This window comes from Ambystoma mexicanum, chromosome 1p (genome assembly GCF_040938575.1).
Source record: "Ambystoma mexicanum isolate Mex_15411 chromosome 1p, UKY_AmexF1_1, whole genome shotgun sequence".
NCBI lineage: Eukaryota > Metazoa > Chordata > Amphibia > Caudata > Ambystomatidae > Ambystoma > Ambystoma mexicanum.
In genome coordinates this window covers 789,805,679-789,833,409 of record NC_090921.1, presented here as the reverse complement: position 1 = coordinate 789,833,409, position 27,731 = coordinate 789,805,679, and the positions used below count along the sequence as shown (strand labels likewise).

The 27,731-nt window shown below is 43.9% G+C and overlaps 1 protein-coding gene across 12 annotated transcripts in view; it reads right to left on the bottom strand.

The window, feature by feature from the left end:
• UBAP2L (ubiquitin associated protein 2 like) overlaps positions 1 to 27,731 on the bottom strand; it is a 1,950,223-nt gene that overhangs the window by 211,602 nt on the left and 1,710,890 nt on the right. For 9 of the 12 annotated variants that reach the window (XR_011304365.1, XR_011304368.1, XM_069651771.1 and 6 more), the window contains one exon: positions 252 to 319. The exons of the other annotated variants lie outside the window; for them this stretch is intronic. Coding sequence is in view for 7 of the 9 variants with exons in the window: in XM_069651771.1 (XP_069507872.1) it covers positions 252 to 319 (68 nt within the window). In the remaining 2 variants the exon portion in view is untranslated. The remainder of the gene's footprint in view (positions 1 to 251; positions 320 to 27,731) is intronic. 12 annotated transcript variants of the gene reach the window in all.

Below are 27,731 nucleotides of genomic sequence, written 5' to 3'. Positions count from 1 at the left end.
AACACGGAGAATATAAATGTATATCTACTGTGTATCTCCCAAAGGCACTGTCAATTACCTCTTCCTTGCATCTAAACACACACATGCAACAATTGTATCCTAGCAATGTATCCACATTACCCACAAAAATACAGTTGCAACATAGCACCTATAAACACAACCACTACTTCTTCAACTCCACTGTGCATAACTGGTCCTATTGTACAAACCAACACAAACACCTCAGAGGTAAAAGAATAGAAGAAACATACCTGAGTTTTGGAGTAAACTGAGCCAGAGATGTCTGGCACTCCGGTGTTACTGGAAGTGACCGACACACCTGGTGGGCGAGACAAAAGAGAAATTACTTACCGGTAACGATGATTTTATTGGGTACTTTATCTCCTTACAGATTACCAACATCTTGAATATCCCCCTGTCATATGACAAGACCCTGACTTTCCACCAGTGAGCCAATGTACCCTAGAGCACCGGTGGAACAGAATGTCAATTGACAAAGTATGTGGTGCCTCTTTCTGCATCCTTCAGTTCCCCATCATAGATGACAGTATCATGCAGATCCAATGATACAGAGTGGAGGTTGGAGAGTTGGTAATCAGTGAAGATGGGAGTACCAAAGAGAACCAACGTTACTGGCAAGCAAATTCTCTCTCGGACATGGACTCCTCTCAGATTCTCAACACACCATCATAAACAGCCGCAACTCTTTAGAAGCAGTAGAACTTTTTTTTTTATTTCAGCCTTAATCAGAGAAAGACTGCAAAATACACCACCAAATACTTCATCTTCATAGGACTGTAGAGCTTTGCATAGGTGTGAGAGCGCCTTATACATTTTGAAGTTGGAAACCAAGCAAATTAGAAACCGAAACACGTCATTAAGCTTCACAATGACAACTTGCACGAAACGACCACTCTACTCAACACTTTTCTAAAAAAGATGACGATAAAAAAAGTTAATCAGTGACCGCAGATAGTATTAAACTGCAACATCACTGAGCAACCAGAAGGCAACTCCTACCACAAGTTGTTTAACTCAGAACAATAATATGTCCATTTCAGAGCCATATTTTTCTGTCCAATTGGTCTTAAATCCAAAGTTGCCACTGTTTTGCAGTCAGAACTTCCAAGCTTTATCTTCCAAGAATGAGACGAAGGTGAACAGCAATTTTACTTTTTAGCTAGAACCACTATTCAGTTAAAGTAGACCCTGTGTTATCCTCTGGCATTTATTTAGCCAATACGCCCAGGTCCAATTTGACATTTCCAATGTAAACGTGTAAATGGGGTATTACAACTATAAACCAAAAGTCCCAGTCATCCCTGGATGTGTGCGTGAGAGAACACACGTGGCTTCATAAGCTTCATACTTTGACCTTTTAACAAATCAGACATATCTTACGGATTATGTAAACTGCGATGGGCACAGCAAAGCACCACAAAATGGCACTCTTAATGGCCATGCAAGAAGTTTATGTCCTGAAGCTGTCGCCAAAAAATCCACACTATTACCTCTACTGAATAAAACACATTCTTAATTGGACAGGTGCTAAACAAGAAAAATGTCCACGGATGAAAAACCAAAAACAGCCACCCATAAAAACACACTTACAAGGATGCATACTTGAAACACTTTAACACAAGCTGGAAGACACAGAACACCAATGCTTACATTGTGCTGCATTTCTACAATTCAAATATTTGCACTCTTTATTTGCAGTTATTTGAGAATCAGGAGATGCTACTTAGATCAGAAGCACTGAATATCAAGAGTATTACCTTCTTTGGTTTCTTTAGCAACAGTTATATTTTAAATTATATATTTTGTTAATTGCAACCTTTTAAACATCACCTATTAATATATATAAAAGAATTAAAACACAGCGTTCTATACAATAGTAAATATCATTACCAGGGCTCTCAAAATTTACTCGTCCGCTCTTTCACAGTGAAGGATATTTTAGGCAGGTCATGTACCATGTGCATGGTACTCGACCTTGCTGGAGAGTATAATGAATTTCGGGAAGCTTCAAAAGTGTGACATGGCTTGTAAACAAACTTGCAGTAAATGTCAAATAGTTCCATTGTGCACAGATGGCCTCTGGGTGGCAACCAGTGCACCAAACATGAATTGTGCTTATGGTGACATGCGGAACGCCATGTTCTGGCGCAGTGCCTTGGGTGCAGGTACACCCCTTCGGCGTATCAAAGGGGGACATCAACATTAGCACCATTTGTTACCGTATGTTTTGGATGTTAGAATATTGAATGATAAAGGAGGCTGCCTCGAGAAGCGCCTAATGTAGTATGTTAAATTATATTACTTCGCATACATTATTAAATCCAAACCTACTCGGGCAGTCCTGCGAATATTTTGTCAATTTCATTTACCATGTGTTTTGAAGCTTCTCACATATAATAAAATATATATTCTTCTATGTAAACATGAATAGAGTCTTTCATTGATTAAGATAACTGGTGTGCACATGTAAACAATCCTAGCATCCCTGGTTGTATATTCTACTTTGTACGTAGACAACCCCTAGTCACAAATGTGCCTTACATGCAAAATAAACACTGCCCCAAGACAATACATTAGTGCAAATACGCAATGTGCAACAACTCATTTTATCAACTGTTCAATCCCTCCAAACTACCTACACATGCAAGGAACTGGTATCTATATGTACATCATTGCATTTTACTTTCTCATGCTCCCCATCTCCCGAATGAAGATAGCTGTAATAAAACCTATGTTAATGGAGAGGATTTTACGTCATACAGTGGTACCCACTATCATGTATGTAACCTGTATGCATCTTTACGACTCCATCAATAAATTGGAACGAATACATGGTCTTCACAACAAGTGAAGCTGTGCCGTCAGCCTCACTTGCTGAGAGGGCCGGGAATTGCAGGAATATACGGTTATCCACAACACAGCATTTATTAGTGTTTTCCAGGACAGTATATTTAAGATACAGCGCTGGTAATCGGTCCACCTTCGGCAAGTCCTGCTGGCTGTGGCCAAGCGGGCATGCCGAAGGGGGTACCTGTGCCAAACGCACGGCGGTCAAACTGCCGCGGCCAAAAGGCCTGCACCAAAATGTCCTGCTTCAGATTACATGCATCAATTTGGGAAAGCACTGGTAAAGTGTTTGTGACCCATCGCAGCAGGTCAAGAGCATTTCTCTTAGGTCGGGTTGGTAAACTAAGTAACTCTGCAGGTCTAGCTTTTTAAACATGTGTGAGACCAGAATACAATCTCTTAACGACTAAACCATTCTTCTTTTGTTCCATCTTCAGTACAATTATAAAACAGAGCCCCAATACACCAATACCCAATACACCAAAAATAATAATCCATTGACCATCCCTTTTCATGATCCTGGGCCAAATATTCTCGGTTGTCTATTCCCCTATAAACTAAACCCAAGCTATTTTGCGGATAACAGCGATAAGCAGACAAAGCAGGTGGTGTAAGATGGTGGGAGGAAAATGCGATTATGGAAAGTGTAAAGCATAGACAGACAATACAGTAATACAATATGACAAACATATACCTATAATCGTGTTTCTGATGCTTGTTTCTTCTTAGATTCAAATGCTTTGCATAGGCCAATATCTAGTGGTTGGTGCAGAGTATTACTTATTTTCAATTTCGAAAAAGGACGTTGACAGGGCGTATTTGTAATACTATCCCTACTGTGATGTTTACTGTACCCATGATCCTTCATGCGTTGAGGTTTATTTCTGACCTGTGGTTCCATGTAGTGTATAGTGAAATATGAATGTGAGGAGTTGTCCACATTAGAAACATGCTGTCTATTGTTCTATTCCAAATGAGGGGAGGAAAAGTGGGCGCATGTGAATTCAAGCTGATCCAAGCATCAGGTATGTAATGTTTGTCTTCTGAGGCTTGTGGATCTGCTTAGAATCACATGCTTAGCATGGACTAGCGGGCAGTGCCAGGTGAATGTGGTGTGTTGAAAGAAGGAGCAGAGGTAAATGTTTTAACACTGCCTGTCCCACGTGCGATTCATCCCTTGGTTGTGTGTCAAAACAATAATGTGGAATGAAAGTGTGCACTGAACTTCATGTGGCTGCCCTACCAATAGCCTCCAGAGGTACATTTTAAATGTGGGTCAATGCAGCCCCTCCCACCCCCACGTGTGGAATGTGCTTTACGTGTAAATGGTATCTCCTTGTTGGATAATGTGTAGCATTGCTGTATGCATCTTACTATCCATCTAGCAATGGTAGCCTTCGAGACAGGATCCCCCTCCTCTCCCAGCTGCTAGGGAAACAAAGAACTGGTCTGTTTTTCTGTTCAGCTTTTTTTTTTTAAGGTAATATATGACTGCTCTCCAAACATCTAGTGTATGGAGTGTTCTCTCCCCAGAGTTCTGAGGGTCCTGGAAGAAAGCTGGCAGTTCAATGGTGTTAGGGAGAATTCTCTCTTTAGGCTGAATTTCCTAACCTAATGAGTCCCCCAGCAGCTTTGCTGGATTTCTGGAGTTTGTTTTTACCTCCTGCCAAGAGTGAGACTCTTTCTCCCACTCTTGGACATGATTTATGGTGTTCCTTTGACTGCTTATGTGATTTATGGGCTATGGGGTCCTTTACTCCATATGGCTCAGGTATTTTTACTTTGTGTGTTACGCAGCACCCTCCGTGCAGTAACACAGGGGTGTCATAGTGACCCCCCACCATAGACTCCATACCCTGGGACTGACTACTGTCTCCCAGGGCATGTAAAGTCACCATTGGCTTTACTAGTCCCAAATTATTAACAGAAACCAGTACAAACCATCATATTGTGGATGTACTGGTTGGGGCAATTCGATTGCCCCGGGGTCTGTTAGTCGAGGGGGCATGTCTCCGTCCCCCCTGATCGAGTTTTGGCTGGTGGCAGTGGAAACTACTTTTTATATTCGACCGCAAATATTTTCCTATGGGATTTTTCTATTGTTCGAGGCTACCAAATTTAATTATTTAATTCTCATAGCCTCGAACATACCGCCGGTTTATTTAATTAATATTAATTCTCAGGTTGGTATTTTTTGCCAAGACTCGATTCTAAAATGGCGTTTCTGTTCTCTTCTGTGACTCCAACCCAAGTCGAGGCCTTTGTTCCACTTTTTGGCGGGCTTCTCCACAGAAGCCTCCAAAAGTGGTGCCACTCTGTCTAGGTACCGGAGGGGGTGTAGGCACCCTGGACCGAGTTACCTAGGTGACTCAGGTCGCACTCTTGTGTGATTGGCCCAGGTGGTGAGCCGGCCAGCTCACCACTTAGCATGTTTGATTGACAGCTAGGCTGAGTGAATGGGGGTATGCTACATAAAAGCAGGGCTTTGGGGACTGGAACTTCAGAAGTCGCCACAGGACCTGAGAATCCGACAAGGGAGAAGCTGAGCCGACCTACCACGACGACACCACCGGTGGAGCCTGCAACGCTCACCTGATTCCCACGGAGGCGCCGACCCGTTCTGGACTGCTACAACTTCTTCCACGGTAAAGCGTAGTGCTTGGAAGATGGACTGGACCCCCAAACCTAGTCGGTCTGGCCCGTAGAATAATCCTTCTGTAGATGGGAAAAGGGAGTTAACTGTCTGCTAGATTGTGTGTGAGATTCCCCCCTTTTTCCCCTTCTCACCCTCCTCGAACCCTAGCTGTGCCTTCTGCAGACTCTCACCTTAATTTCTGTATGGACGAGCTCTCCATCCTGCTTCTGACGCAGAGGCGCGTAGATTTCCAGTTACTTCACTGGATCTCGGATTTGGCGAGGGTTCGATGTCTGCTTGCCTTTACCAAAATGCTGCCGTAAGTATATAGTTCAAAAGATCAAGTCTTATTTGTCCCTTGGCCTTTGTTTAATTTTCAGGGACTAGGGGAGGAATCCGTGTGGAGGAATGGATTCGCCGAGGTAAGCTCAGGTGAGTACTTTTAATGAAGGTGTGCCGTAGTGGTTTGCTCCGACACCTTAATGAGTGTGTCTTATTTCCCCATAGGGGCCAGGGTACGGAAAAGCCAGAAAAGCCGCTCCGACCCGAAAAGGGAACTGAGGTCCCAACAAAATTCAGGTAAGACTTAAGGTGAGTAATCTGTCCTTTTGCAATTAGTTCGTTGCTCACCTTGTTTTGTCCTTTTTCTCCGTAGGTCTTGAATGCGACAGATGTCGCCTATGGGCGCTGAAAAGGTTGCCGGCGCCACGTGAAGGTAAGTGGAAGCGGCGCGGCAGCGTGAGAAGCAGAGCGCTTCTAACTATTGTCTTTCTTTTCCGTAGGGGCTGGGATGCGGCCGATGTCGCCTATGACCGCTGAAGAGCTAGACAGCGCCACGTGAAGGTAAGTGGAAGCGGCGCTGCAGCGAGCGATGAGATGCATTTCTAACCCTTGACTTTCTTTTGCAGGATCGACGGAGTGAAGAATCTGGATGCTGGATGAAGGTAGGTAATGTCCTAATGCTTGCCTTTCTCTCCTTGCAGGTGTTCCAGGTGCTGGCGGGCGTGGCAGGAGCCAGGATGCAGGAGCCGACTCGGTGAGCGTCCTGCTGCAGATGCAGAATAACGCGAAGCACGTGTGGCCATCCGGGCGTGGTTTAAATAGCCTTGGAAGAGCTTCAGGTGAGTGTTCTTCCACTGGCCCCACCCGAGTAAGAAAAGAGTTCCTGAAAGAAAATAGTTCCTCCCCAGCCTTAGTTGGCTTGGAGCTTCAGACAGCATGGTCTGCCTCGGGTGAGTATGCAGCATGGTCTGCCTCAGGTGAGTTCACCCAAGCATTACCATATGTTCTGCCATGATGAGCCTGGCGCCTATGGCGCCAGGACAGATGCCTTTTATGAGCCTGGCGCCAAAGGCGCCAGGACAAGGTCCAAAGAGCCCCTTATAGGGGTTTGCTGGGTCCTGCTTGGTGAGTATGAAGTCTGCTTCTGGGGATGCTGGGCCTGACCTGGCTCCTCGGGAGCAGGCATCATGACAGCGCCCTGCAGAAACGACTCACCACTTCCTGACGACAGAGAAGATCTCCCGGCTGGAGAGGCTTCTTCCCCTGACTGGTGGGCACAACCAGTTTTCCTTTCTTTCTTCGCACCCCAGCCAGGTTTGTGGTCGAACTGCCCGTGGCAAGCACCCCGGGAGCCGGATAGCCACTCACTACTGAAATGCGAATCACCGGACCGCTCCTTATACCTGAGAAACTCCGCGGCTGGTTTCTTCCCTGGCAGTGCAACGGACTCCTGTCTTCCTCGACAACGAGATCCTCTCTTCCCCCGGACGAAGCACCGACTTGCACCCGCTGCCAGGAACAACTGCACCCGCTGGAGCGCACTCACCACTTTAAGGTACCGTGTGCGCCAAGCCTCCCTTTCTAAAGATTGCTACAAGGTAATAATAACTCCTTAACCTTCTGGACTGGGCTGGCCGCCTTGACCCTCTAACTGGTCCCTTTCTGTGGTCCAACTCCTTTTTGGACCTTTACAAGACCTTTGTGCACTGCAACCGTGTGACCTTGGACACATTTCGTTTGGATCCTGCGAAGGTGGATCCGGCTTCTTGAACTATTAACTACACGGTTTTACTTTGCCTTTCTCCCTTGTTGTGTTCTTGAAAAAGTGTTGGGATCTGTTTCAATTTGTTCTCTGCTTTTCTCTCCCTTTTTAAAACGAACTATTAGAGTGCCATCTACGTTAAGCGCTCACCACTGTCTGAAAATAAGTGGGGCTTTACTTAAGACTTGTCTAATATTCTTTTAAGGGAGTGTATATCTTTTAGTGACCGTGTTCCTGAATTGCTTATTATTAGTGCCTGTGTGTTTTTCTAGATGTGGTTTTAAATAAATAATTATATCTCTTTTACACCAAGCCCTGGTCAGTGTTTACTTGTTCTATTGTGCGCTCTTGACCTATTGTGAATACTCTGTATACTGCCTAACTCTTCTTGAGGGAAGTCTGACTGCTCAGCCACAGCTACCAAGTGAATCTGTGTGGTACAGACGGCTACCAAGTGGGTTTACTGCCAAACACCTGTAGTCCTAAATCTTTTGCAGTGGTCCCAGAGGGAACTGCACAGGTTTCTGCCTAACAAATGGTTTTACATGGAGCATGGAAATTAACTTTGGTGAGAAACCTGGGGGCGTTTTTTAAGACTGCCTTGTTATTATGTATTTTGACAAAAAGGTTCTGGTACAGACAACGCTAGAAGCTCCTTTACCCTTCTAATAGAAGTGATGGCTATAAGGAAAGCGGCTTTGTAAGTGAGATCTCTGAGGCTTGCATTATGCATGGGCTCAAAGGGAAAGCATGTGAGCTTACTTAAGACAATATTTAAATTCCAGCCAGGAGGTGGGTTTGTAATAGGATGATTAAAGGCTTTTAGCCCCCTTCCATGAAGGCTTCAACTACTGGAATCTTCCACCAGGAAATCTTGCTATGCGATGTATATGCAGACAGTGAAGCTAAATGGACTTTCACGGAATTAAAGACCAGGCCTGAGTCTAAATAGTGAAGTAGATAGTGTACTATAAAGGAATGGTGAGCAGTGAATTGGATTGACATTTGACTTTTTTACACATCTTTTCCATTTAAATTAAGGTGACCGAACTATATGACATCGGGAACCAAGCTGCTAAGTTGTTCATCTGAGGGAGCGGATGTAGGGTTAAACCTTCATTCTCTGACAACCTGTTGTAAGGGCATGTTTGCTTAATTGGTGGGAAAATTGACATTTTGAGAAGGCGGGAATACTACCATATATAAATGCTAAATTAAACAACGTCTGACGTGCCCACATTGGAGCAATTGTTAAGTGCTCCTGGTGCATCTTTTGGATTACTTTGTTCAAGAGTGGTGTAGGTGGAAAAGCATACGCAAGTATCCCTAACCAACTGATACACAGGGCGTACTTTGGACCCCTTCTGCAGGAACCTAGAGGCGTAACTTTGGCATTTTGCGTTTTCTTTTGTGGCAAACAGGTTTATGTTTAGATGCCCCCAACGTAAGAAAATGTCATTTACAACATCTGAATGTAAATCCCACTTGTACTCCGAGGGTTGACCTGTGTTTTCTACTAGGCAGTGGAGTTCCACTGGAACATGTTGAGATAGGAGGTAAATACCTCCCTGGGGGCTTCATTTCCAAATTGTCTGTGCTTGTGTGGACAGATTTAGGGAGCGAGTCCTGCCCTGTTTATTGATGTAAAACATGGCGGTTGTGCTGCACGTTATAATTAGTACATTCTTCCCTATTAAGTGTTGTTGGAAAGCTTTTAGTGCTTCGTACACCGCTAGGAATTGCAAAACATTGATGTGTTTTTTGGCAAGTGTGTGTCCACATGCATTGCGCTGCACGGTGGAGGCAATGGGCTCCCCTCTCTGAGAGTGATGCATCTGATGTGATTGTGATGTGTGTTGGTGGTCTGACAAAAGGCTTTCCCTTTAACACGCTTTCCTTTGTCCACCACTGAAGCGCTAACACCACTGTTTGTGAAACCTCCACCAAATATCCCCAATTACCCTTAACCTATGACCATTGTTTCGCTAACCACTGTTGGCACTGGGCTCATGTGTAGTCTTGCATGTGGCACAATGAAGATGCATGATGCCATCATGCCTAGATGGCGCACTACATGCCCAACTTATCTGACAACCGACTACATAACAAGGAATCTGCTTTAGTAGCTTTTGGACCCTTTCATTGGAGGGGAAGACCGAAGTGGCTTTTGTTTGAATTATAGCCCATAGGAACTGTTTTTCCTGATTGGGTACCAAGGATTGACTTTTTTTCGTTGATGGAGAAGAACAGTTGATGCAGAAGATGTATTGTGCTCTGCGTATTTGGTATATTTGTTGTGCCCCTCCTATTATAAGCTAGTCATCCAGGTAATGGCACACTGGGATACTTTCTCTGCGCATGTGTGCGCTACAACTGCTAGCACCTTTGTGAATACTCTGGGGGCTGATGCGATCCCTAAGGGAAGTACCTTGAATTGGTAGTGCGCTGACCCTACTTTGAATTCCATGCAAGACCCATTTCTTGCAGTCTACAACACCCACTTGTCGGACGTGATCCCCTCTGTCAGAGGTCAGAAATGCAAGACACACAGGTATAGTTTTCTCACAAGTTTCCATTTTATGAACTAAAAAGGATTGAGGATAACTCCTATCTTTCCCTAACCTAACACGGATGCCTCTACCTGAACTAAGGCTAAAGAAAAATGCGCTAGTGTCCCAAATGTATCTGACCCTCACGCTAATATATGCAACAAAATTATGCAAAGTTTGTTTGGCTGTCTCAAACTCCACAAAATATCTTATCAATTCGAACTCAAAAGTCAAACAGTAATCCTTGTGACCAGGGTTGAATTCCCTTACCCTGGATCAATTCAGGAATATCTGGAACAAAGTTTAGTTTCAAGAAAGTTATGGGCAATAACCAAGTTCCACTCAATATAGCATACAAGTCTTTTCCATTCAATATATCCTTTCACTAGGCAAAGTGAATATCTCTCTTCCAAAGTCTTGTTCACAATTCAAAGCAACTGGTAATGTTTCCACAATCTCCTGCCTGGTAAAACAAAAGTATTTTCCTCCATACAAATTTACAAATCAAATGCAAATGTTCTCAAAAGGCCAAGCACTTGTTGGCATAGGATGATACTTCTTTAGTCAGAATGGTTTAACTAACGTTTTAAAAAATGTAAAAGTTTTTAGTCCACAAGGTACTTTTACATGAAGCTACAGCACGAACACAAAAATCACAACTTGAGAAAAAGAAAAAAAATCATGCTGTGCTTCTATCATCACTTCCTCAAGTCTACCAAAGATAATCACCATAAATGTTGTGAGCGCCAGCATCAGTGACAGTTGAACTGTCGTCATAAGGCGATGCCATAGATCTACAGCAATGATGGCATTTGGAAAGTTAATAAACGGTTCAAAGGCAGCAATCCTGATATCAGTTCACCTGGGGCAATACAGGACCAAATGTATCAACGACTGTTTACAGTTCACAGAATCAGCAGATACGTAACTCAGCTGCAATCCCCAGTTTGGGGCCAATAACTGCTAAAGTGGGTAGGCAATTGAGTCTAAACACGAGGTACAGATCTCTCAATTTGGCTGATGGATTTCCCTCAAAGGTAGATGCAGTAGTTCTTGTCCACTGTATCGTTTTAATCGCCCTAGATCTTGCAGGTCTTCTGCCTTGTCCCAACTTTTAACCTTTGATTTTAGAATTGCCTCCAATGCAATCCCAATTGAGCCATGAAAAACTCACATCTTTTTTTAAACTTTGTTAGGAAAGGATGTACTCCTTTCCCCATGGTGGTGAAGAGGTAATAGTCAATGTGGGGCTTCTCTGCTTTCATAATCTTAAAAGAATAGAGTGAGGCTCCGTTTCATCAACTGCGCCCACCAGGACATCAGTCCCAGCCTAATAAGACTGACAGGTACTGATATAAGTAGGCCCAGTGTTCTCTTTAAAATCCTCCTTTCCAGAATATCATAGAGCTTCCTAGATCTGCCATGTGCGAGTTCGCACCCATAAAGCGTAATCAGTGTCATCTTAGCCCTGTAAAATTCAATTAAGGGCAATAAAGAAAATTCACACCAACTGTGTTTAACTGCCTTTGGTAGGTACGTACACGCAATAGCTTTCTCTTCCATCCTGGCCTCTTCTACTCTCCGTTTCCCTTTGTGGGAGACTGCAAAGCCCAAGTAGTGAATACACTCAACTTTCTGAATGAGGGCGTCATTAATTTTCCATGTATAGCTCGTTAACTTTTTCTTCCTGGTGCATGTCATGACATACAATTTAGCTGGATTCACTGTGAGGTGGTTCTAGGCCAAGTAATTTATTAATCCCATCAGACAACGTTGCAGCCCTGCTGGAGTGTAATTCACCAGAATTATGTCATCAGCATATGCAATGCAACCTACTTGAAGGTCTGCCCACCTTGGGTCGAACCCCTCCATTTCTTGGCTCCCTCCCAAAGATCTGCCAAGCACAGGTTAAAGAGGGTGTGTGCTACCATGAAATCCTGTTAGAACCCCCTTGTAACCTTAATGTGTCTTGACACATCACCAATGGTATTTTGCCTTACTTTGGTGGAGTTAAGAGTACAGCATGCAGATCATGGACAGAAGACCAGGGTCTATGTCCCAGCTAGCCAGCTTCTTCCATAGTCAGGATAAGTCCACATTATTAAAGGCTGCAGAGAGGTCAATGGTTGCAACATACAGGTTTTTAGGGGATCTGCCATCGATCTCAGAGAAGCATGCATGAAGCGTCAGTCCGCTCGGGAGCGTGCCAACTTCCCTAAACCCTGCCTACGGCGGGTAAAAACTATGTAGGGTTTCGGCCCACGTTCTTAACTCTCTAAAGATTATTATTGCAAACACCTTAGATGTAGTGTCTATTAAAGAGATGGGTCGATAACTGCTGGGGTATCCCCAATCTCCCTTTTTGAAGATGGGGAACAAGATGGACTCCCGCCGCGAATTGGGACACTTTCCCGTTCTCGCCATTTGCTGAAACTGCTTGCTTAAAATGTCCGCCCATAACGCTGCGTTGTTTTTCAGGGCTTTGTTAGTTACCCCCATCCAGCCCGCTCGCCCGTGAATTGTTTAGATTATTTATCATCATTTCAATGTCTTCCCTGTCAAATTGGGTGACCCAGGGTACTCCTAGATACAGAGCCACCCCACACTGGTTGAATGCCTCATGGCCCACGTGGTATTTCTCTTGGAAGACATGTACTTGGTCTACCTCAGTCACTCCTGAAACATGAAGAGGGACTTGAAACCTATTCATGTTGTTTAACAACCACTAAATTGCTCGCAAGTCTTTAACGAGTTTGGACAAAATACCCAGGTTCTGGAGTACATATTTTGCAGTGTCCATTCCATAGCCTATATTGCTGCTTCAGCACTTTTACAGCGGATTGCTTGGCTTTCTCTGATTTGCATAAGGACATCTTTATAGACCTTCTGGTCTTTTCTCAGTGTCCGTTTTCTTTCACCTACCTTCTTCTCAGATGTATGACACTTAGCCTCCGAATTCAGTTGAGGTAGTCTGCCAGTCTCCCTTTCCCTTCTCTCCAGTTTAGTTAAAAGCTCGAAGGATAGTGAGGATACACCTGTTCGTTCCGCGGGTCCCAGCTCCGACCACGTGTCCAGCCACCGATTAGTTTCCCCCACATTCTTACTTCCCTGAGATAATCTGCACTTTTCCCCTAAAAGTGCAACATTTCTCTTGCCCATTGACTCCATCTTTGGCACGGGGGCGGCGGGCTGAATAGTCAAGAAGAGTCATTGCTTAACTTAGTTTACAAGACCTCAAAATCTCTCACCCTAACGAGATCAATATTTTTTATGAAGATTTAATCTATTGTGGAGATGGTGTTTGAACAGGTTGGGGGTGTCTTTTGTACTACCAATTCCTAAAAGATTGGACTGATAGAATCCCTACCTTGACAGAAATTGCAACCACTCTTTCCCAATATTGGTTCTTCCCGTGGCCGCGACACTCAGGCAATCACTTTCCCTCCCCTCCAGTTGTACAAAATCACCCGATATGACCATACATTTACAATTGAAATCCCCCCCAAGAACAAGTCTACCCCGTCTTGTTCCCAGTCATTACAAGGCGTTTTCAATCTTTGTAATTCTCTCAAGCTTTTCCGTGAGGGGATTGTAATAAATATTTATAAGAAGGATCTGGAGGACCTTGCCTTTGAGGCTATCCAGTACCTTTATCATCGGCAGACCCTCAACCCCTGCTTTAACAGGTTGTAGCGTCCTCGGGGGCTGTTTTTGGTCGCCACCAGTAACCACCCATTGAACGCCCTGTGTCACCTATTTTAGCATGTATGCCGAACGTGATATATCCATCAAAGGTTGGGGGCATCTCTTAACCAAGTTTCTTGTAAGAGGATACATTTGACCACTCTAAACGTTTAATTAAAATTCACATTAAAGAATGACTTATGTCCTCTGGAATTCCAGGAGCCAATTGTGTAGTCAAGTATGTTAGAAGCCTGGGCGCTTTCTTGTGTACAATAGCAGACCTAGAGAGCCGTTGAACGAAGAGGCATCGTCTTGGTCCACCTGCCTTGCCTCTGTGGTTCTGCCTCAAAAAAGCACTTCACGGTTAAGATCTTCCCACACTCTGTCTTGGACCACTTTTCCCGTGCCTTTAGGGTAATAGGTCTCAAAGCCATTCACGAGAAGTTCTTCCTGGTAGTCGCTAACCAATGCTTCAATCAGGTTCGAGTAAAAATGAACTATGCATTTCCCAAGATGATGTTGAACGAAGAGATGGACGAATTTTAGATCCGCAGATGAGATGGCCTTTAAAGCAGGAATAGATGCCAGCGGGACTAGTATTCTTCTTTGAGTGGAACATTCCTCTGCTCCTCGAATACTGATTCAAAGATGACTGGGCGGTTACCGGGCCTCTGCTGGTCTTGATCCTGCCGGGCATTTGGCCGTCCTTCATCCACGGCAGCCGATATATGGGGGGCTGATATCTCATGGTTTTCTGTTTTCTCTTCATATGTATAGGCCTGCACTCTTGACTACATCCCCGCTACCTTGGTTTTGCCAATTTGGTGTGCCACTTGGGTCCTGCTGTGCTAGGGCAGTTGGCGCAAGGCTCCCCTTCTCTGCTCAGTACACGTCCCTAGATCTGAGGGAGGATTCTTCAAAAAGGACTTTAGGGGTTTATTCTGTTGCTGAGATATATTGAACTCATCACTGTAGACTTTAATCGTACCCCTTATCGGGGGGAATCGGCCACAACTACCACTGTACATGGATCCTGAGATGACAAATGTAGGTTTAGCCTGGATTCACTTGTTCCTTTTACGCTATGGTCCTCTCTAACCTTCCTGCCACGTTGGAGAGGTAGAAGCCGCATGTACCTCAGGAATTTACACAAGCCCCTGTTCTGAATTTTTGGGCCATTTTTTATGTGCTTAGTTTTCTTCAAGGCTAGCCCTCCAAAGCCTTTATTGGAGGCGTTTTTTGTTGTTGAGGCCTCCACTGGATCCACAGTCCCTGTTCCAGGAGTCACCTTTTTCCATTATAGGTTCTTCCTCAGTAACCTCTGTCCTCCCACCCTGTATCGATGGATCATTGTTCCTGAGATGTGATCTATTGTAGGAGGTAGGGAAAGCACCATTCACTATTGCTTGTATAATCAGTAACAGTGAGTTGTTAGTAGCTTAATTTTGAAAACAATGGTATCATACAATCTTAAAGGATTGTAACACAATATTCAGTGCTGAGAGCAAACTCATGCCCGCTTGCGATTGTTCATGGCAGTTGGATTAATCGCCCTGAAAAGGTAAGTCGGAGCGCTCATTAACCAGGAACGAGGACTCCTCTGCTTAGTAGGAGCTCTGCAGAATTTCTAGAATGACTACTGGCTCTGGGTTTTGGGCCTTAAAAATTGCCAGCGAGATACTCAAGTGCTCATAAGCGCTTACTGCTGCTCCAATTTCATTTTCCAGGCTGGCGCAGACTTCCATCAATGGAATATTAGCGTCAGGTTCTTGTCCATTGACAGACAAGTCCGCCCTCCTCGTGATGTCCTGAGCAGGTTGCTCAGAAGCTAGGATTCTGGCTATAAAATTTGGTTGATTTTTTGGACCAAATTCAGTGATTTTGCCTTGCATGTGGATATGCTCCGTAGGCACTGAGATGTCCGACCCTGCTTCCGGATCTCTATCAGAGGAGTGAAGGTCTGTGCTCCTTAAGTGGTATCTTTTGGATTAGTTTTTCCTATTGCCTTTCGTGTTCAGACTCATTACACCTGCATCCTTTGCAGGTCAAAGAGAATAGGAGCCCCACAGTCCCTGCTCGGAACTATTTCCGTGTACACTCTGGCCAGAAAGAGGTGTCCAGTGTTGAGAACTTTAGTCACACCAAACCCAGAGGTTAATCACCCTGGGTAGCAGGTAGAAAGAGAAAGAAAATGAAAGGAGGGCTCTCTCAGGACGTTATGACACAGGATGGACTGAGACGAGCAATAGGTCAGACCGTTTGACACAATGCACGCAGGAGCAGACAGCAGAGGGCAGATATAACTCACACCTGCCACAATGAAAAGTCCATAAACTGGTGCCACTGATGCTGCTCCCAAAACCGCTACGCTGCTGGCAAGAATGGGCAAAGAGGCAACCGTCCTGCTTTAAACCAGCCAGTCGCATGGCCAAGCTGCCAACCCAAGCCAACCGCAAGACCAAGATGGCCGCAGCTCGAATGAGATGTCCTCGGCGGCTCACAGCGCATCTCACCAAGCCACTGATTCTTGTTAGAGGAAAGAACCTGGGTACATCTACGGACATCCAAACACGATCGTCAAGCCGTACTGGTAGGTAATGAAACAAAAACAGTCCCTTTCCGAAATGCAACAGTTTATCAAGACAAGGTCATGGAATTAACACTTCTTTTCCAACACAATCTTTTACCACAACCACAGTAATTTAAATAATCTTCTTCCTGGTATACTCGCCTGCCAGGATAAAACTCTTACTACTACAATGTGTACTCTGTGGCAATGCGTGTGCCAAATTCTCCACACTAGAATCATGAACAAGGAGATTTGAAACAACAACTGCTTCTCTTGATAATCTTCTGACTCTTAACAGTATGTTATATTTCTTCCAAATTGTTGTTCCACAAAAGGATAATTGTTCTCTTGCTTGTCTTCTGGCTTTGGACTATGCAGTTTACAGTTCTCTCCACCTTGGTCTATTACACAAGGATGGCTTTCTCCTGCAGCCTGTTTTTTTCCAGCAGTGCAACCTCTTGGCTGCTGGCAATGCTGGTTACAATTGTTTGCCAATTGCCATCTCTTTCTGGGAAAGTTACACACAATGTGTCTTTGTATCACTCTTCTGCTGACTTGACAATGCAGGTTATGTTCCCCTATTTGGAATCCATCATTCGGAGAGTTGTGCCCAATAGGCCTTCTTATAACTTTTCATTGACTGACAGAGTGGGTTACAATGGTTCCCTATTTGGAAACCCTCAGGAGAGTTGTCCCCAGCTGGCTTTAATTCAATTGTTCAGTATTCAAAATAATTATTCCCACCCAGTGGTCTCCTTTGGAGCGCCCCGGGGTCACCTTCATGCCAACTCACCGGTATCCCTTGGTGTCTCCTTCTGACTTGCCAGTGGTGGTGCAGCTCTCTTTGGTGGCCTCTTCTGCTTCTGACAGCTACTGCTGGTCAGCCACTATGCGTGTTGAACTCCAATGGAGCTCTCGCAGCTCTGTATACTCTCCGGTGTGGATTCAATATTGGAGCAGTTCACAGCGTGTCGGGAGCTTCTCTCCCACACAGTGTGGCTTGCATCAAGACCGCTTTCCGCTGCACGTCCTCTGCATGGCCATGTTTTCCCCACCTCTGCCACAGCTTCTACACAGCGTCCTGCTGCTGCCACAAGGACATCGGTGTATGGTTCTCTCTTTTGCTGCTGCTCTCGCACTTTTTTAAGTGTTTAACGGTTCCGCTCAGGTGCTTTCCATTCAAATAACTAGACTGCTCAAAACACTTCATACCTCCGAACCCCTCTTCCTCGTCTCAGTACTATGGGCATTATGAGACTTGAAGTCCATAATGTTCTTGTTTATTTTTAGATCAAAATTGTCTGTTTCACAATAAACAATTAAGGCTTTAGTAACATTAGGGGAAATATTTAGAGAGGTCTCCCAGTCCCCTTGACATGAATCCCCTCCCATGTGATCCTACTGCAATAACTACCCCCAAGGCCAGGTAGCATCTGCCTTTCCCTGGCCACATGAGAAGATGCCCATGTAAGGTTTTTTGGGATGATCTTGCTAGATTCATCACAACTCACCTACCTGGGCAAATAGCCTAATGCAACCCCCTACTGGAATGTTATGGGAGAGGACCTGAGCAGGGAGTCACTGTTTGGTGGAAGGGGCCCAACCTCAAGTGGCTTGGCATCTACCCCTGCTCCCCCCTCCTCTGAATTGTCTGGGAAATAAAGATTGGCATGTAGACAACTGTCCTTGGTTGGTATACTACTAGGTGGAGTCTGAACCCAAAGTATAGTCAGATTGGCCTGAAGATCTTGTGCAACACTGACTACGAAAAGTATGGCAGTTGGAAAAGGAACCTCTTTGTAGAAAGGCTTTATTAAGTGCTAAAGTCTTAAGCATTTCATGCTCTTTGCGGTTTCTAGAGCATCATCTACTGCTTTACCAAACAAGACATTACCCCCCTACACACATGTTTAACAGTGTGGCCTGAGTTTCCAGTCTAAACAATGAATTCCTTAGTCACGCATGTCTTTTGATTAGTGTAGCTTCTGCCACTATCAGAAGTGTCCGAGGCATCAAGTGTGTTCTTGATAATGGTGTTCGCACTCAGTTAATGTTTTGAGTATTTCAGACCTAAAAGGCTCATGGAGGATAGCTCGGGGGCAACGTGCTCGCCCTGGAAGCAAGACGACATGGAGCAACACAGGTTCGATCCCCGGCTCCGTGCTTAGAAACCTCTGGACATTAAGCATGTTATAAATAACCTATCATATCATATTTGGATGCCGCTAACAAGGTCCTCTACATGGTCTCATTGTGCTCTGTTAAAACTTGCCATAAGAGTAGTATTGGTGATACGCATTTAAAAAACAGCTGAGGTAGCTACCTTCTCCCCCAGGGCAAACATACTCCTACTCTCCTCATCTGGAGGGGCCTCGGATGTGGCTTAGGGAGTCTCAGCTTTCTTACGGATAGTAGTAACTTTGATAAAAAGGGGTCTGTAGGTGCTGGCTTAAATCGCTTTTCAAGAAGTGGGTTAACGGCTCTGCTAAGGGCTGGAGTGCAAAGGGACAGTATTAATCTCCTTTTAACAGATTGCAATAACTGAATATATTGACCAATGGTTTCTTCTAGTGGAGAATGCCATTAAAGAAATCAGTGTCCTCCTCCAACTCATGGGTGTCTATTTTGACATAATCGCCAGCCTTTTTAATAAGATCTTTGCATAAAATCTGATCATCAATGGTTTATGCAGATATATGATCATCAATGATGGTTGGGGATGGGACAGTATAAACATCTGGCTCAGTGCATGGATCTACAAAAACCTCATCTGCATCCAGTTCAATTATGGACTCCTCATATGTGTGAGTGGGTTCCATTCTAGCTGCCTTAATTGGGCCTTTCTCCACCTGTACGACATGTTTGCGTTTTATACAGTGTTTTTCTAAAAAGTCCATGAAGGAAGCCATTTTGTTTTGTGTTTTTTCAAACCCATCTTTAGTCTAAGCACCACTAGGAGTGGCTTGCAGTGTAAAAACCACATCTTCCTCCGGACTGTATTGTGCAAGTTTCTTCTTCTTTAGTGTATCCTCTAAAGGGGAGATGTTATCTGTGTATCGTAACTTAGGTGTTTCTGTTACAGTGGGAACAGTTTCAGCACATGTGATTTATGCTTTTGCGTAGCCATTTCCGGTGTGGAACTAGGCGCACTCTGCGTGTGTGTAGTTTTCGGAACATGCGTAGAGAGAACCAATGGGCACAGAGATTTTAGGAACCGTCGAGCTGCTTGCTAAGGCTTCACGTTCCACCAATGTTTTTACACCTTTCGATGAAAGCGTTGAAGCGGTCAAAGTAGGCGTTGGGTGTTTGTGAGAAACAGTACGCTTCTGTTTGCTTGGCGTCATCATACTATGGGCTAAGCCGGACCACTGCGCGTGTTTTATATGTTTGCCCTTGTCGCCAGGGGAAGCCTCCACAGCAGAGCGGGATGCCTGCCGCTTGGAGCTAGGGATTGGCACTTGGGAATCTTCAGTTTCCCTATCCGACATCTCCTTGGTGTCACTAATGAAACCAGGGCGGTCCTGCTAAGCCAGACACTCCTCTGCACCGGCGGGGTATTCTGTCGATGCCTCAGCTTGCATCGTGTAGGCTGCCCAACATTTTGATTGTTGGTCCTTAAGCGTCTTTGGCTTCACAAGCTTACACGGTCAACATTTGGAATCCTGGTGGTCTTTCGGAAGACAATGGTTACACACGTGTGTATCCTTCACTGGAAATTTCCGCTAACAAGAGGGACAACATTGAAAAGGAGACTTCTCCATGGTTACCGCTGGAGAACAGTGAGAGCGAGACGAGATATTTTGGGGAATCCTGCAGTCTCATCACTAAACCCCAGCCTAAAGTCTCCTCCCATGTGGCTGCTACCTGATCCTAACCCTGGAGGTGGTAACATGAGGGAGGATCACATGGGAGGAGACAGCTGACATGGGGAAGTGATGACTTAGCTAGGAGAGACATGGTATTCATCCACTACTGAGGATGAGACTCCCATAATACCTAAATATCTAATGGCATGCTGTCAATTTACGGTACCCTCTTCTAGAAATAACCAAAGCACAGAATATGAAAACTCTGGTTAGCAAGCATAAATGTGGTACATTTGGGGTTCAAGAGGTTAATAATACAACTTTCAATAGTTATGATTCTGCCTTATATAGAGATTCAGAACCCAAGGGTAAACAAACTCTTTTAATGACCTCCCCTAAACGTGACAAATCTCATTTAACAAATCAATGAAAGTTAATCAGAAAAAGAAGAAAAACATTATTAAATTAAAGTACCATAATGCTTGTGTTACTGGGACAAGGAAGAGGGGGCTTAGTTGATTAAGTATAATGAGCGGACTAATTGCAGTAGAAAGCATCTGAGCAGGACCTTTAAATGTATAACTGAGTTCCGGAGCAGGAAGGAGAAGCTGATGGTGTAGTAGTGGCTGTGCAGGAGATGCTGTGGAAGCGTGGCCATCAGTGCTTAATTTCTGTGTGAGGGGAGGGGAGCATTTGCGAGGGCTCAGACTCACTTTAATTATGAAGTGGTGATAGTCAGGGCATCCATCAACCACAATGAGCAGGTGCGAGCTGTAGTGTAACCCCAAATATGTCGACATTGTGGGGAGCAGCTATGGGTGGTGAAATCAGTGGTGGGTAACTGCCCACCTGCAGTATCACAAGAGTGCTAGAAAAACATTTGAGCCCTTGCATTTTTTTCAAATTATTTTTTCAAATTAAGCACTGGGGGCCGTGCAGAGAATGCGCAGCTGGAACCGACTCTTAAGAAAGCTATGCCGTGTGAGAGACGAGCTCCTGAGACGCCGTCAAACGATCCAGTACAAAAGTTGAACCGGAGATCACATGGAGCTGTCCGAGCTCCCCTGAAGGACTGCGCGTACTGCAGCAGTCAGACAGAAGTGTAGATGGAGCTGAAAAGCTCTCTGCATCAGCAACCGCGAGTCAGGAGGAGATGCCAAGGCATACCGGTGAGTTTGCCTGGAGCAGGTGACCCCCTCGGGGCGCTCCAAAAAAGATTGCTAGGTAAATTCGATGATTTTGAATGCCGAACAAATGAAATAAGGCAAACTGGGCGCAACTCTCCCAACAAGGGATACCAGTTGGGAGATCATTGTAACCTGCATTGTCAAAGAAGAGAGATACCGAGGCAAATTGGGCACAACTCTCCTAACAAATGAATACCAATTAGGGGACAATTGTAACCCACATTGCCAGCAGCCAAGAGCTTGCATAAGTATAAAACAAAAGCTGTAGGAGCCAAGCTCCCCTTGTATGAGAGATCAAGGGAGAGAGAACAATAACTTGCATTGCCTACAGCCAAAAGGCAAAGACTAATACAAAGACAGAAAGGGAACAACTTCCCTTTTATGAAATATCGATTTGGGAAGAGCTATAACCCACTTTGTCAAGAGACTATAAAGAGAAGCAGTTGTTGTTCAAGCCTCCCCACCTATCCTGGTGGGGCGAGTTCTGGAACATGCAATACCACAGAGTAAAATTGAAGTAGTAGGAGTTTTTATCCTGGCAGGCAAGTAAACCAGGAAAGGGACCAATAGTAATTAGTCCTGGTAGGCGAGTATACCAGGAATTAAGATCATTTAAAGTATTGTGGGTTTGGTAAAAAGGTGCGTTGGAAAAGAAGTGTTAACTCCCATCACCTTGCATTGCATTTTAGAAAGTGGTTCTTTTGATGAAGGATCATGTTCTAACAATTTCTTTACTTGCATTGGTTATGAACACTTTTTGCCAAATGTAAGTCAGAAACATTTCTTTACACTCTGTTGTTCGTTTTAGTGTGAGGGTCAGAGTAGTATGGTTTCTGACACAAGGATAGTTTTTTACTTTGGTGGCGAGACACACTAATCTTTAGTTTTAATTTCCTAGGTAGGGCCTTCATCCAAACTCATTTTGTTTAATAACGATGTCTGATGTTAAAAACCTTATAACTTTGTGTTCAAATAACAGTTTGCTTTGATTTATGAACAATCTTTTGGAAGAGAGATATTCACGTTGCCAAGTGGAAAGTTATTGAATGGAAAAGACCTGTTGTGCTATGTTGAATGGAACTTTGTCATTGCACAGTAACTTCTAGAATTTGAACTTTGCTCAAGGTATTCTTGAATTGATCTAGGGGAAGGGAGTCCAACCCGGATCACAAGGAGTACTTTCTAAAGCTTTTCAGTTTGCATTATGTTATATTATTTTGTGGACCTTAAGACACCCAAACAAACCTTGTATAATTTTGTAGTATATATTAGTGTGATGGTTAAATACTTTTGAATACTAGGTCATCTATCTTTAGACTTAGTTTGTTAGTCAGGGACATACTTGTTAGGGTAGGAAAGATAGGCGTATGTCTCAGCCCTTTTGATTTAATAAAATAGCAACGTGGGAGGAAACTAGCTTTGTGTCTGTCTCACATTTGTGACCCCTCACACATAACCCTCCCCTACTCTCCCTTCTCTGTCGGACGTGGCTGATGCTGCGGAACCGTTGAGAGGCGCAAAGTTGTTGTTGAATGGTACCGTCGAACTTGCTAGGTGAAGAAGACGATTCAAAGTATAACGATCTATATTAATAATTTACGATAAATGCTCGTTCACGAGCAACCAACTCTGAAAACTAGAACTCTGAAATTTGACCAACCAGATAGTGGAAAAAATGTAATTTGTGGACCGAGACGTGTAAAGGATCATGGGTACAGTAAACCTCACAGTAGGGATAATATTAAAAACATGCACCGTCAACGCCCCTTTTCGAAATCGAAAATAAATCATGTAATACCCTGCACCAACCACTACATGTCAGGCTATGCAAAGCATGTGATTCTAAGCTGACCCACAAGCGCCAAAAATACCATTAGCGATATGATGATTAAGGGCAAGGATGATGCCATGGTGCAACTTAGATGCAACCCACCAGGGACAGCAGGCGCTGTTCTAAAGCAGTCTTGAAAGCATGAATATAATTCTGTTCACAATCTCACGCGGTAGGTAGCTCCAATGCTAAGATAGAAGGTGGATTAGGTAATTGAAGCTGGGAGGAGTGCAGTCAGAGTGGAACAGACACTGAGAAGGGCTCAAGATTGCAGAGCATGCGATGGGAGAAGTGGTAGACATCGTTTGATAGATCTCAACAATGGTGGTGGCTTTGAAGATTAGAATTGGTAGGAGTGCTGGATGGAGGGTTATCTAGCATGGAGTTCAGGTTGTAGAGGAGTGAGGGAGGTTGACAAATGCAGGTTAGTATTTTATAAAGGCAAAGGAATAGGGGGCGACACATACGCAGTTTGCTGTAGTAGTATAGCCTGCTGGCAAGAGTGGAATTCAATATTTTAGTGGAGGTAAGCTGGGGCTGGTTCTTGCAGATATTCAGGAGGTTGTTCCAAGCTGCAGTAGATTTAATGAAAAGGTTGAATTTCAGATTGCTATAAAAAATTACCCCAAAGTTGGGAGCCAACTGGGAGAAAAAATATTTGCGATAAGGAGGAATACAGGGGGAAGGTATTTGACCTTAGTTTCTGAAGACTAATACCAAGTTCATCTTTTAAAAAAGAACAAAACGCTTTGACTGCTTTGACAATTCATCCACATAGTTGTAAAGTTGCAACCAATAATTTACAATGACAAATTAAGGCATTCATAAAACCCTGCTTAAAAAATGCCACATCTTGCACAGACCAATATGCACAAACTACCAGACATGCAATTTCCAGAACTATTCAAGGGCCATATTGTTGCTTAGCAGTCAAACCCAGCTATTTGCAGTGCATGAAAATTCCACCAGGACAACAGGTTGGTGGGGCAGTGAAAATTACACTATTATCGTTGTGCAACCTGATAAATGTGCATGTGAACAATTCAATGTGGTTACGTCACACTTTTTTAAAATTTGTTTTTATGGTTAATTAAACCCATAAAAATCCATAAAAAAATCCTAAGAAAAACATTAAAAGCTAAAACACATCTTAATTCATATGACCTTGTTGCATCCAATAACAATTCCTCAGAATGTAAATAAAACACTATATATACATATAACATTTCTTTTGAATGTATTGCCATACGTGGAATACTGTAATATTTAATACTGTACTACGCCCAGAGTAAATTTGGCTCCAAGTTTGACCAGATTGGACATTCTGTATACCCAATCTAAGGTTACAATAACCTCTTTTATAAATACTGTACAACACTCGACAGCCCATTACCACATGCCTTAGTGTTTCAGTTTTAGCTTTGCAGGTTTTACAGAGTCTCGGGTTATATGGGATACTCTGCCAGGCCCCAATATTATAGAGAGAGTCGTGAGAGGATGAAATCTTAATTTCCATTTTAGAGAGAACAAAAATTATTTACTCCAGGTAATGTTCTTTCTGATGGAGGTTTCACCAACGGATTCATCATCTTGGATATTTTCACAAACAATTCAGTACAGGAGCCCTATGTTCCTTTTACTGGCTGCCTCTCAGCTGGGAAGCACTGGCGAGCAGCGTGTGTGAAAAATGCATTTTCTTTTTGCTTTCTATGTTTTTCCTTTTACATCTCTCATTCGTTGCCCACCATTTGTTGTCCCTCCCTCTGGCTCTGTGTGATTGCCACAACACCAACTACCAACCAAGTGCCTTTAATTTTTTTCAGCACAGGAGCCATATGCTCCTTTTACCTGCAGCCCCCATACCTGGGAAGAACTGTATCACTGAACAGAAAACACATCTTAATAGACTTTCACAGGGCAGCCAGCTAAGCGCTTCAGCAAAAGTCAGCTCTTCTTCTGGGCAGTTCCAGTTCCTTGTTTGCCCCTGTTCGCCCATGGACACCCGACGGAACATCCAACGACAACAGCTATATAGGTAAGGGTGGCACGGGCGGCTGGAAGAGCCATTACTGTGCACAGGTAAAACCCTGCCACTTATCTACTTCCCTAGTTGATCGCTTAACATTATATTGCTGTTACCTGTTGTCAATTGCCATTACATTTTGCCTTTGGTGTTCCTTTAGTGGCCATATCTAAACCCAACCTCTTATATGATTGGAGGCGAGACTCTTGGGTACAACTCACTATCAGACCTACAGATTCGCTGGACTGGACTCTTCAGGATAGGCTAGCTAACCCCTGCAGAGACAGGACAGCACAATACATATCCCCTCGTATACACCAGCATTGCCTTACTCTAGGCAGACTCTAAATACCTGTGAGGGTGTAGAAGTAAGGCTCAGACACAATGGTGGCATGTTATTGGGTAGACACATTTATTAAATGAAAAAGGGTTGGAAAAATGTCTGTCCCTAAAACTAAGAGGGGGTTCCCTGCCTCTAAGAAAACAAAGGCAATTGTCAGAATATCCCAATGATAAAGTCGGTCACTGCTGTGTCTCAAAAAGCCTACTTCTGCCTATAACACCAATAGCCTAAAACGACTGTACAAGGATGAGCTCTTCCTAAAGCAAAGTGTGTGTAGATCCAACCAACAGAAAAGTTCCCAGTCTCTGGTACAGTCAAAACGGGTGATGATAAAAAAAATAATCCAAATAAGTGAGTACTTTGTGCAAACAAATCCCATGCTTGTCAAAAGGGGTGTGCTAAATTGGTGGGATAAACAGCAGAAGCATAAAGAGCAAATTCTTGTGAACTATCTATTAACATTTGTATAAGCAAGTACATGCCTGAGAGGCCTAAATGAGAGAAGGAATCTAGGGGAAAAGATCACGACTCTAGCCTTGGAATCCTACAGTTTTGAACATTTCTTTATTTTTGCCACTTGCGATTGCCCGAGAGACTGGGATCTTTTTCTGTTGATTAAATCTACAAAAAGGAATCTAGGGGAAAGGGTTCCAAGCCTAACCGTGTAGTCATACATTTGGGAATATTTCTTTATTATTTTGGGTGCAGGTCCTAGTCTCGCAGTATTCCGATTGCCTTGGTTTCTTTCTTTGCCAAGCAAATGTCCTCTCATGGACTGTCCCTTATTTGGGTGCTGGTCCCAGACTCGCAATATTCAAACCGGCTTGGTATACTCTGCCAAGTCAGCATCCTCTTGAGGCCTGTCCCCAGACTCTTAACATTCACAGTTGCTTGGTTTACTCTCCCGCCAGGCAACAGTCCCAACCTGGACTAGCTCTCTTGGAATACATTTTAAAAAAGTCATTAGATCATTTTTTCCCAGTCCCTTTGAGTCGGATGTATTGTATTCGACCCTTTTGAATTCGAACCTTTGACTTGACACCGTACCCGCTACTGTCAACTGCTCTCCCCTGATCCAGAGATGGCAAAGCAGGATAGAATATATAGAAGATGAGAAATCTGTGGGAGAACACAATCCATTAGATTGGGCTATATTTTTACCCTTCATTCCATTTTAATTTTAGAATCTCATTGCCCTTTTTTAAAAAAAATATGGTGTTTTATCTCCTCTACCCAGTCTCTTCTTTCCTCCCCATCTCTCAGTTTTAACATCTCTCCTCGGTTTTCTAATGTTTATGTTCTTTCTTGACTTAAACATTCAATTTGTCAACATTCTTTTTCTCTTTGGTGGATTCGAATTGGATGGATTCTCAAAAGAATTTTTAAATTGAGACTGTACACTTTCACTACTAGGTAATTCACTGCAGGACAGCTGTCCTATTATTAAGCTGTACATGTGCAATACAGTTTTCTAGTTCATGGGTGGTTACAATCCTGAAATTATTGCACTCTAAAAGCAATGCCTGAATTGTGTAAAGGGAAGGGCTTAAAGAAAAAGTTACTATCTTTTGGTAATGTTGAATATGGTAGCCCTAATCTTTGGAACTCTCCCCAAGACAAAGACTTGTCTGGAAAAATCTTTAGTCATAAGTGGTGTTCAGATGGATTTGCAAAAACAGCGCTGAGGTAAGATTTTGGGAGGAAACTTTATTATGCTAACCAGGGAAGCCTCAGAGGTAAGCCAAGCCTAATCAAGGTAAGGTAGCAGCGCAGTAAGGCTTAGTCTCAGGAAGGGTGCGAGTGGTCTATGGCTATGAGTCCACCATACCCCAAATCCCTGATGTAGGGTGTGATTTATACTAATTCTACAATTCAAAGTAAAGTGGGCTGGAAATTAAAGTTACGCACTGTAGAGTGTACAGTACTCTTAGTCCAAGCGTCCCCTTTAAATTTAGTACAGTGTGTCGGGCGTGGGAACACCCTGCCGAGGCCCTGCCCTCCGGCGACTCACCTCAGTCCCCTTTGGACGCAGATACCCGGCTACACTTATACAAATAAGCCCATGGCATACTAGCGGGGGAAGGTGGGTGGGACGTATGGAGGAAAGGGGACTATGGATACTCTAGTCACTACAGTGAGTAACATTAGTTACTCATACATCCTGTCCCCTTTCCTCCATCCTTGTGGGTGAT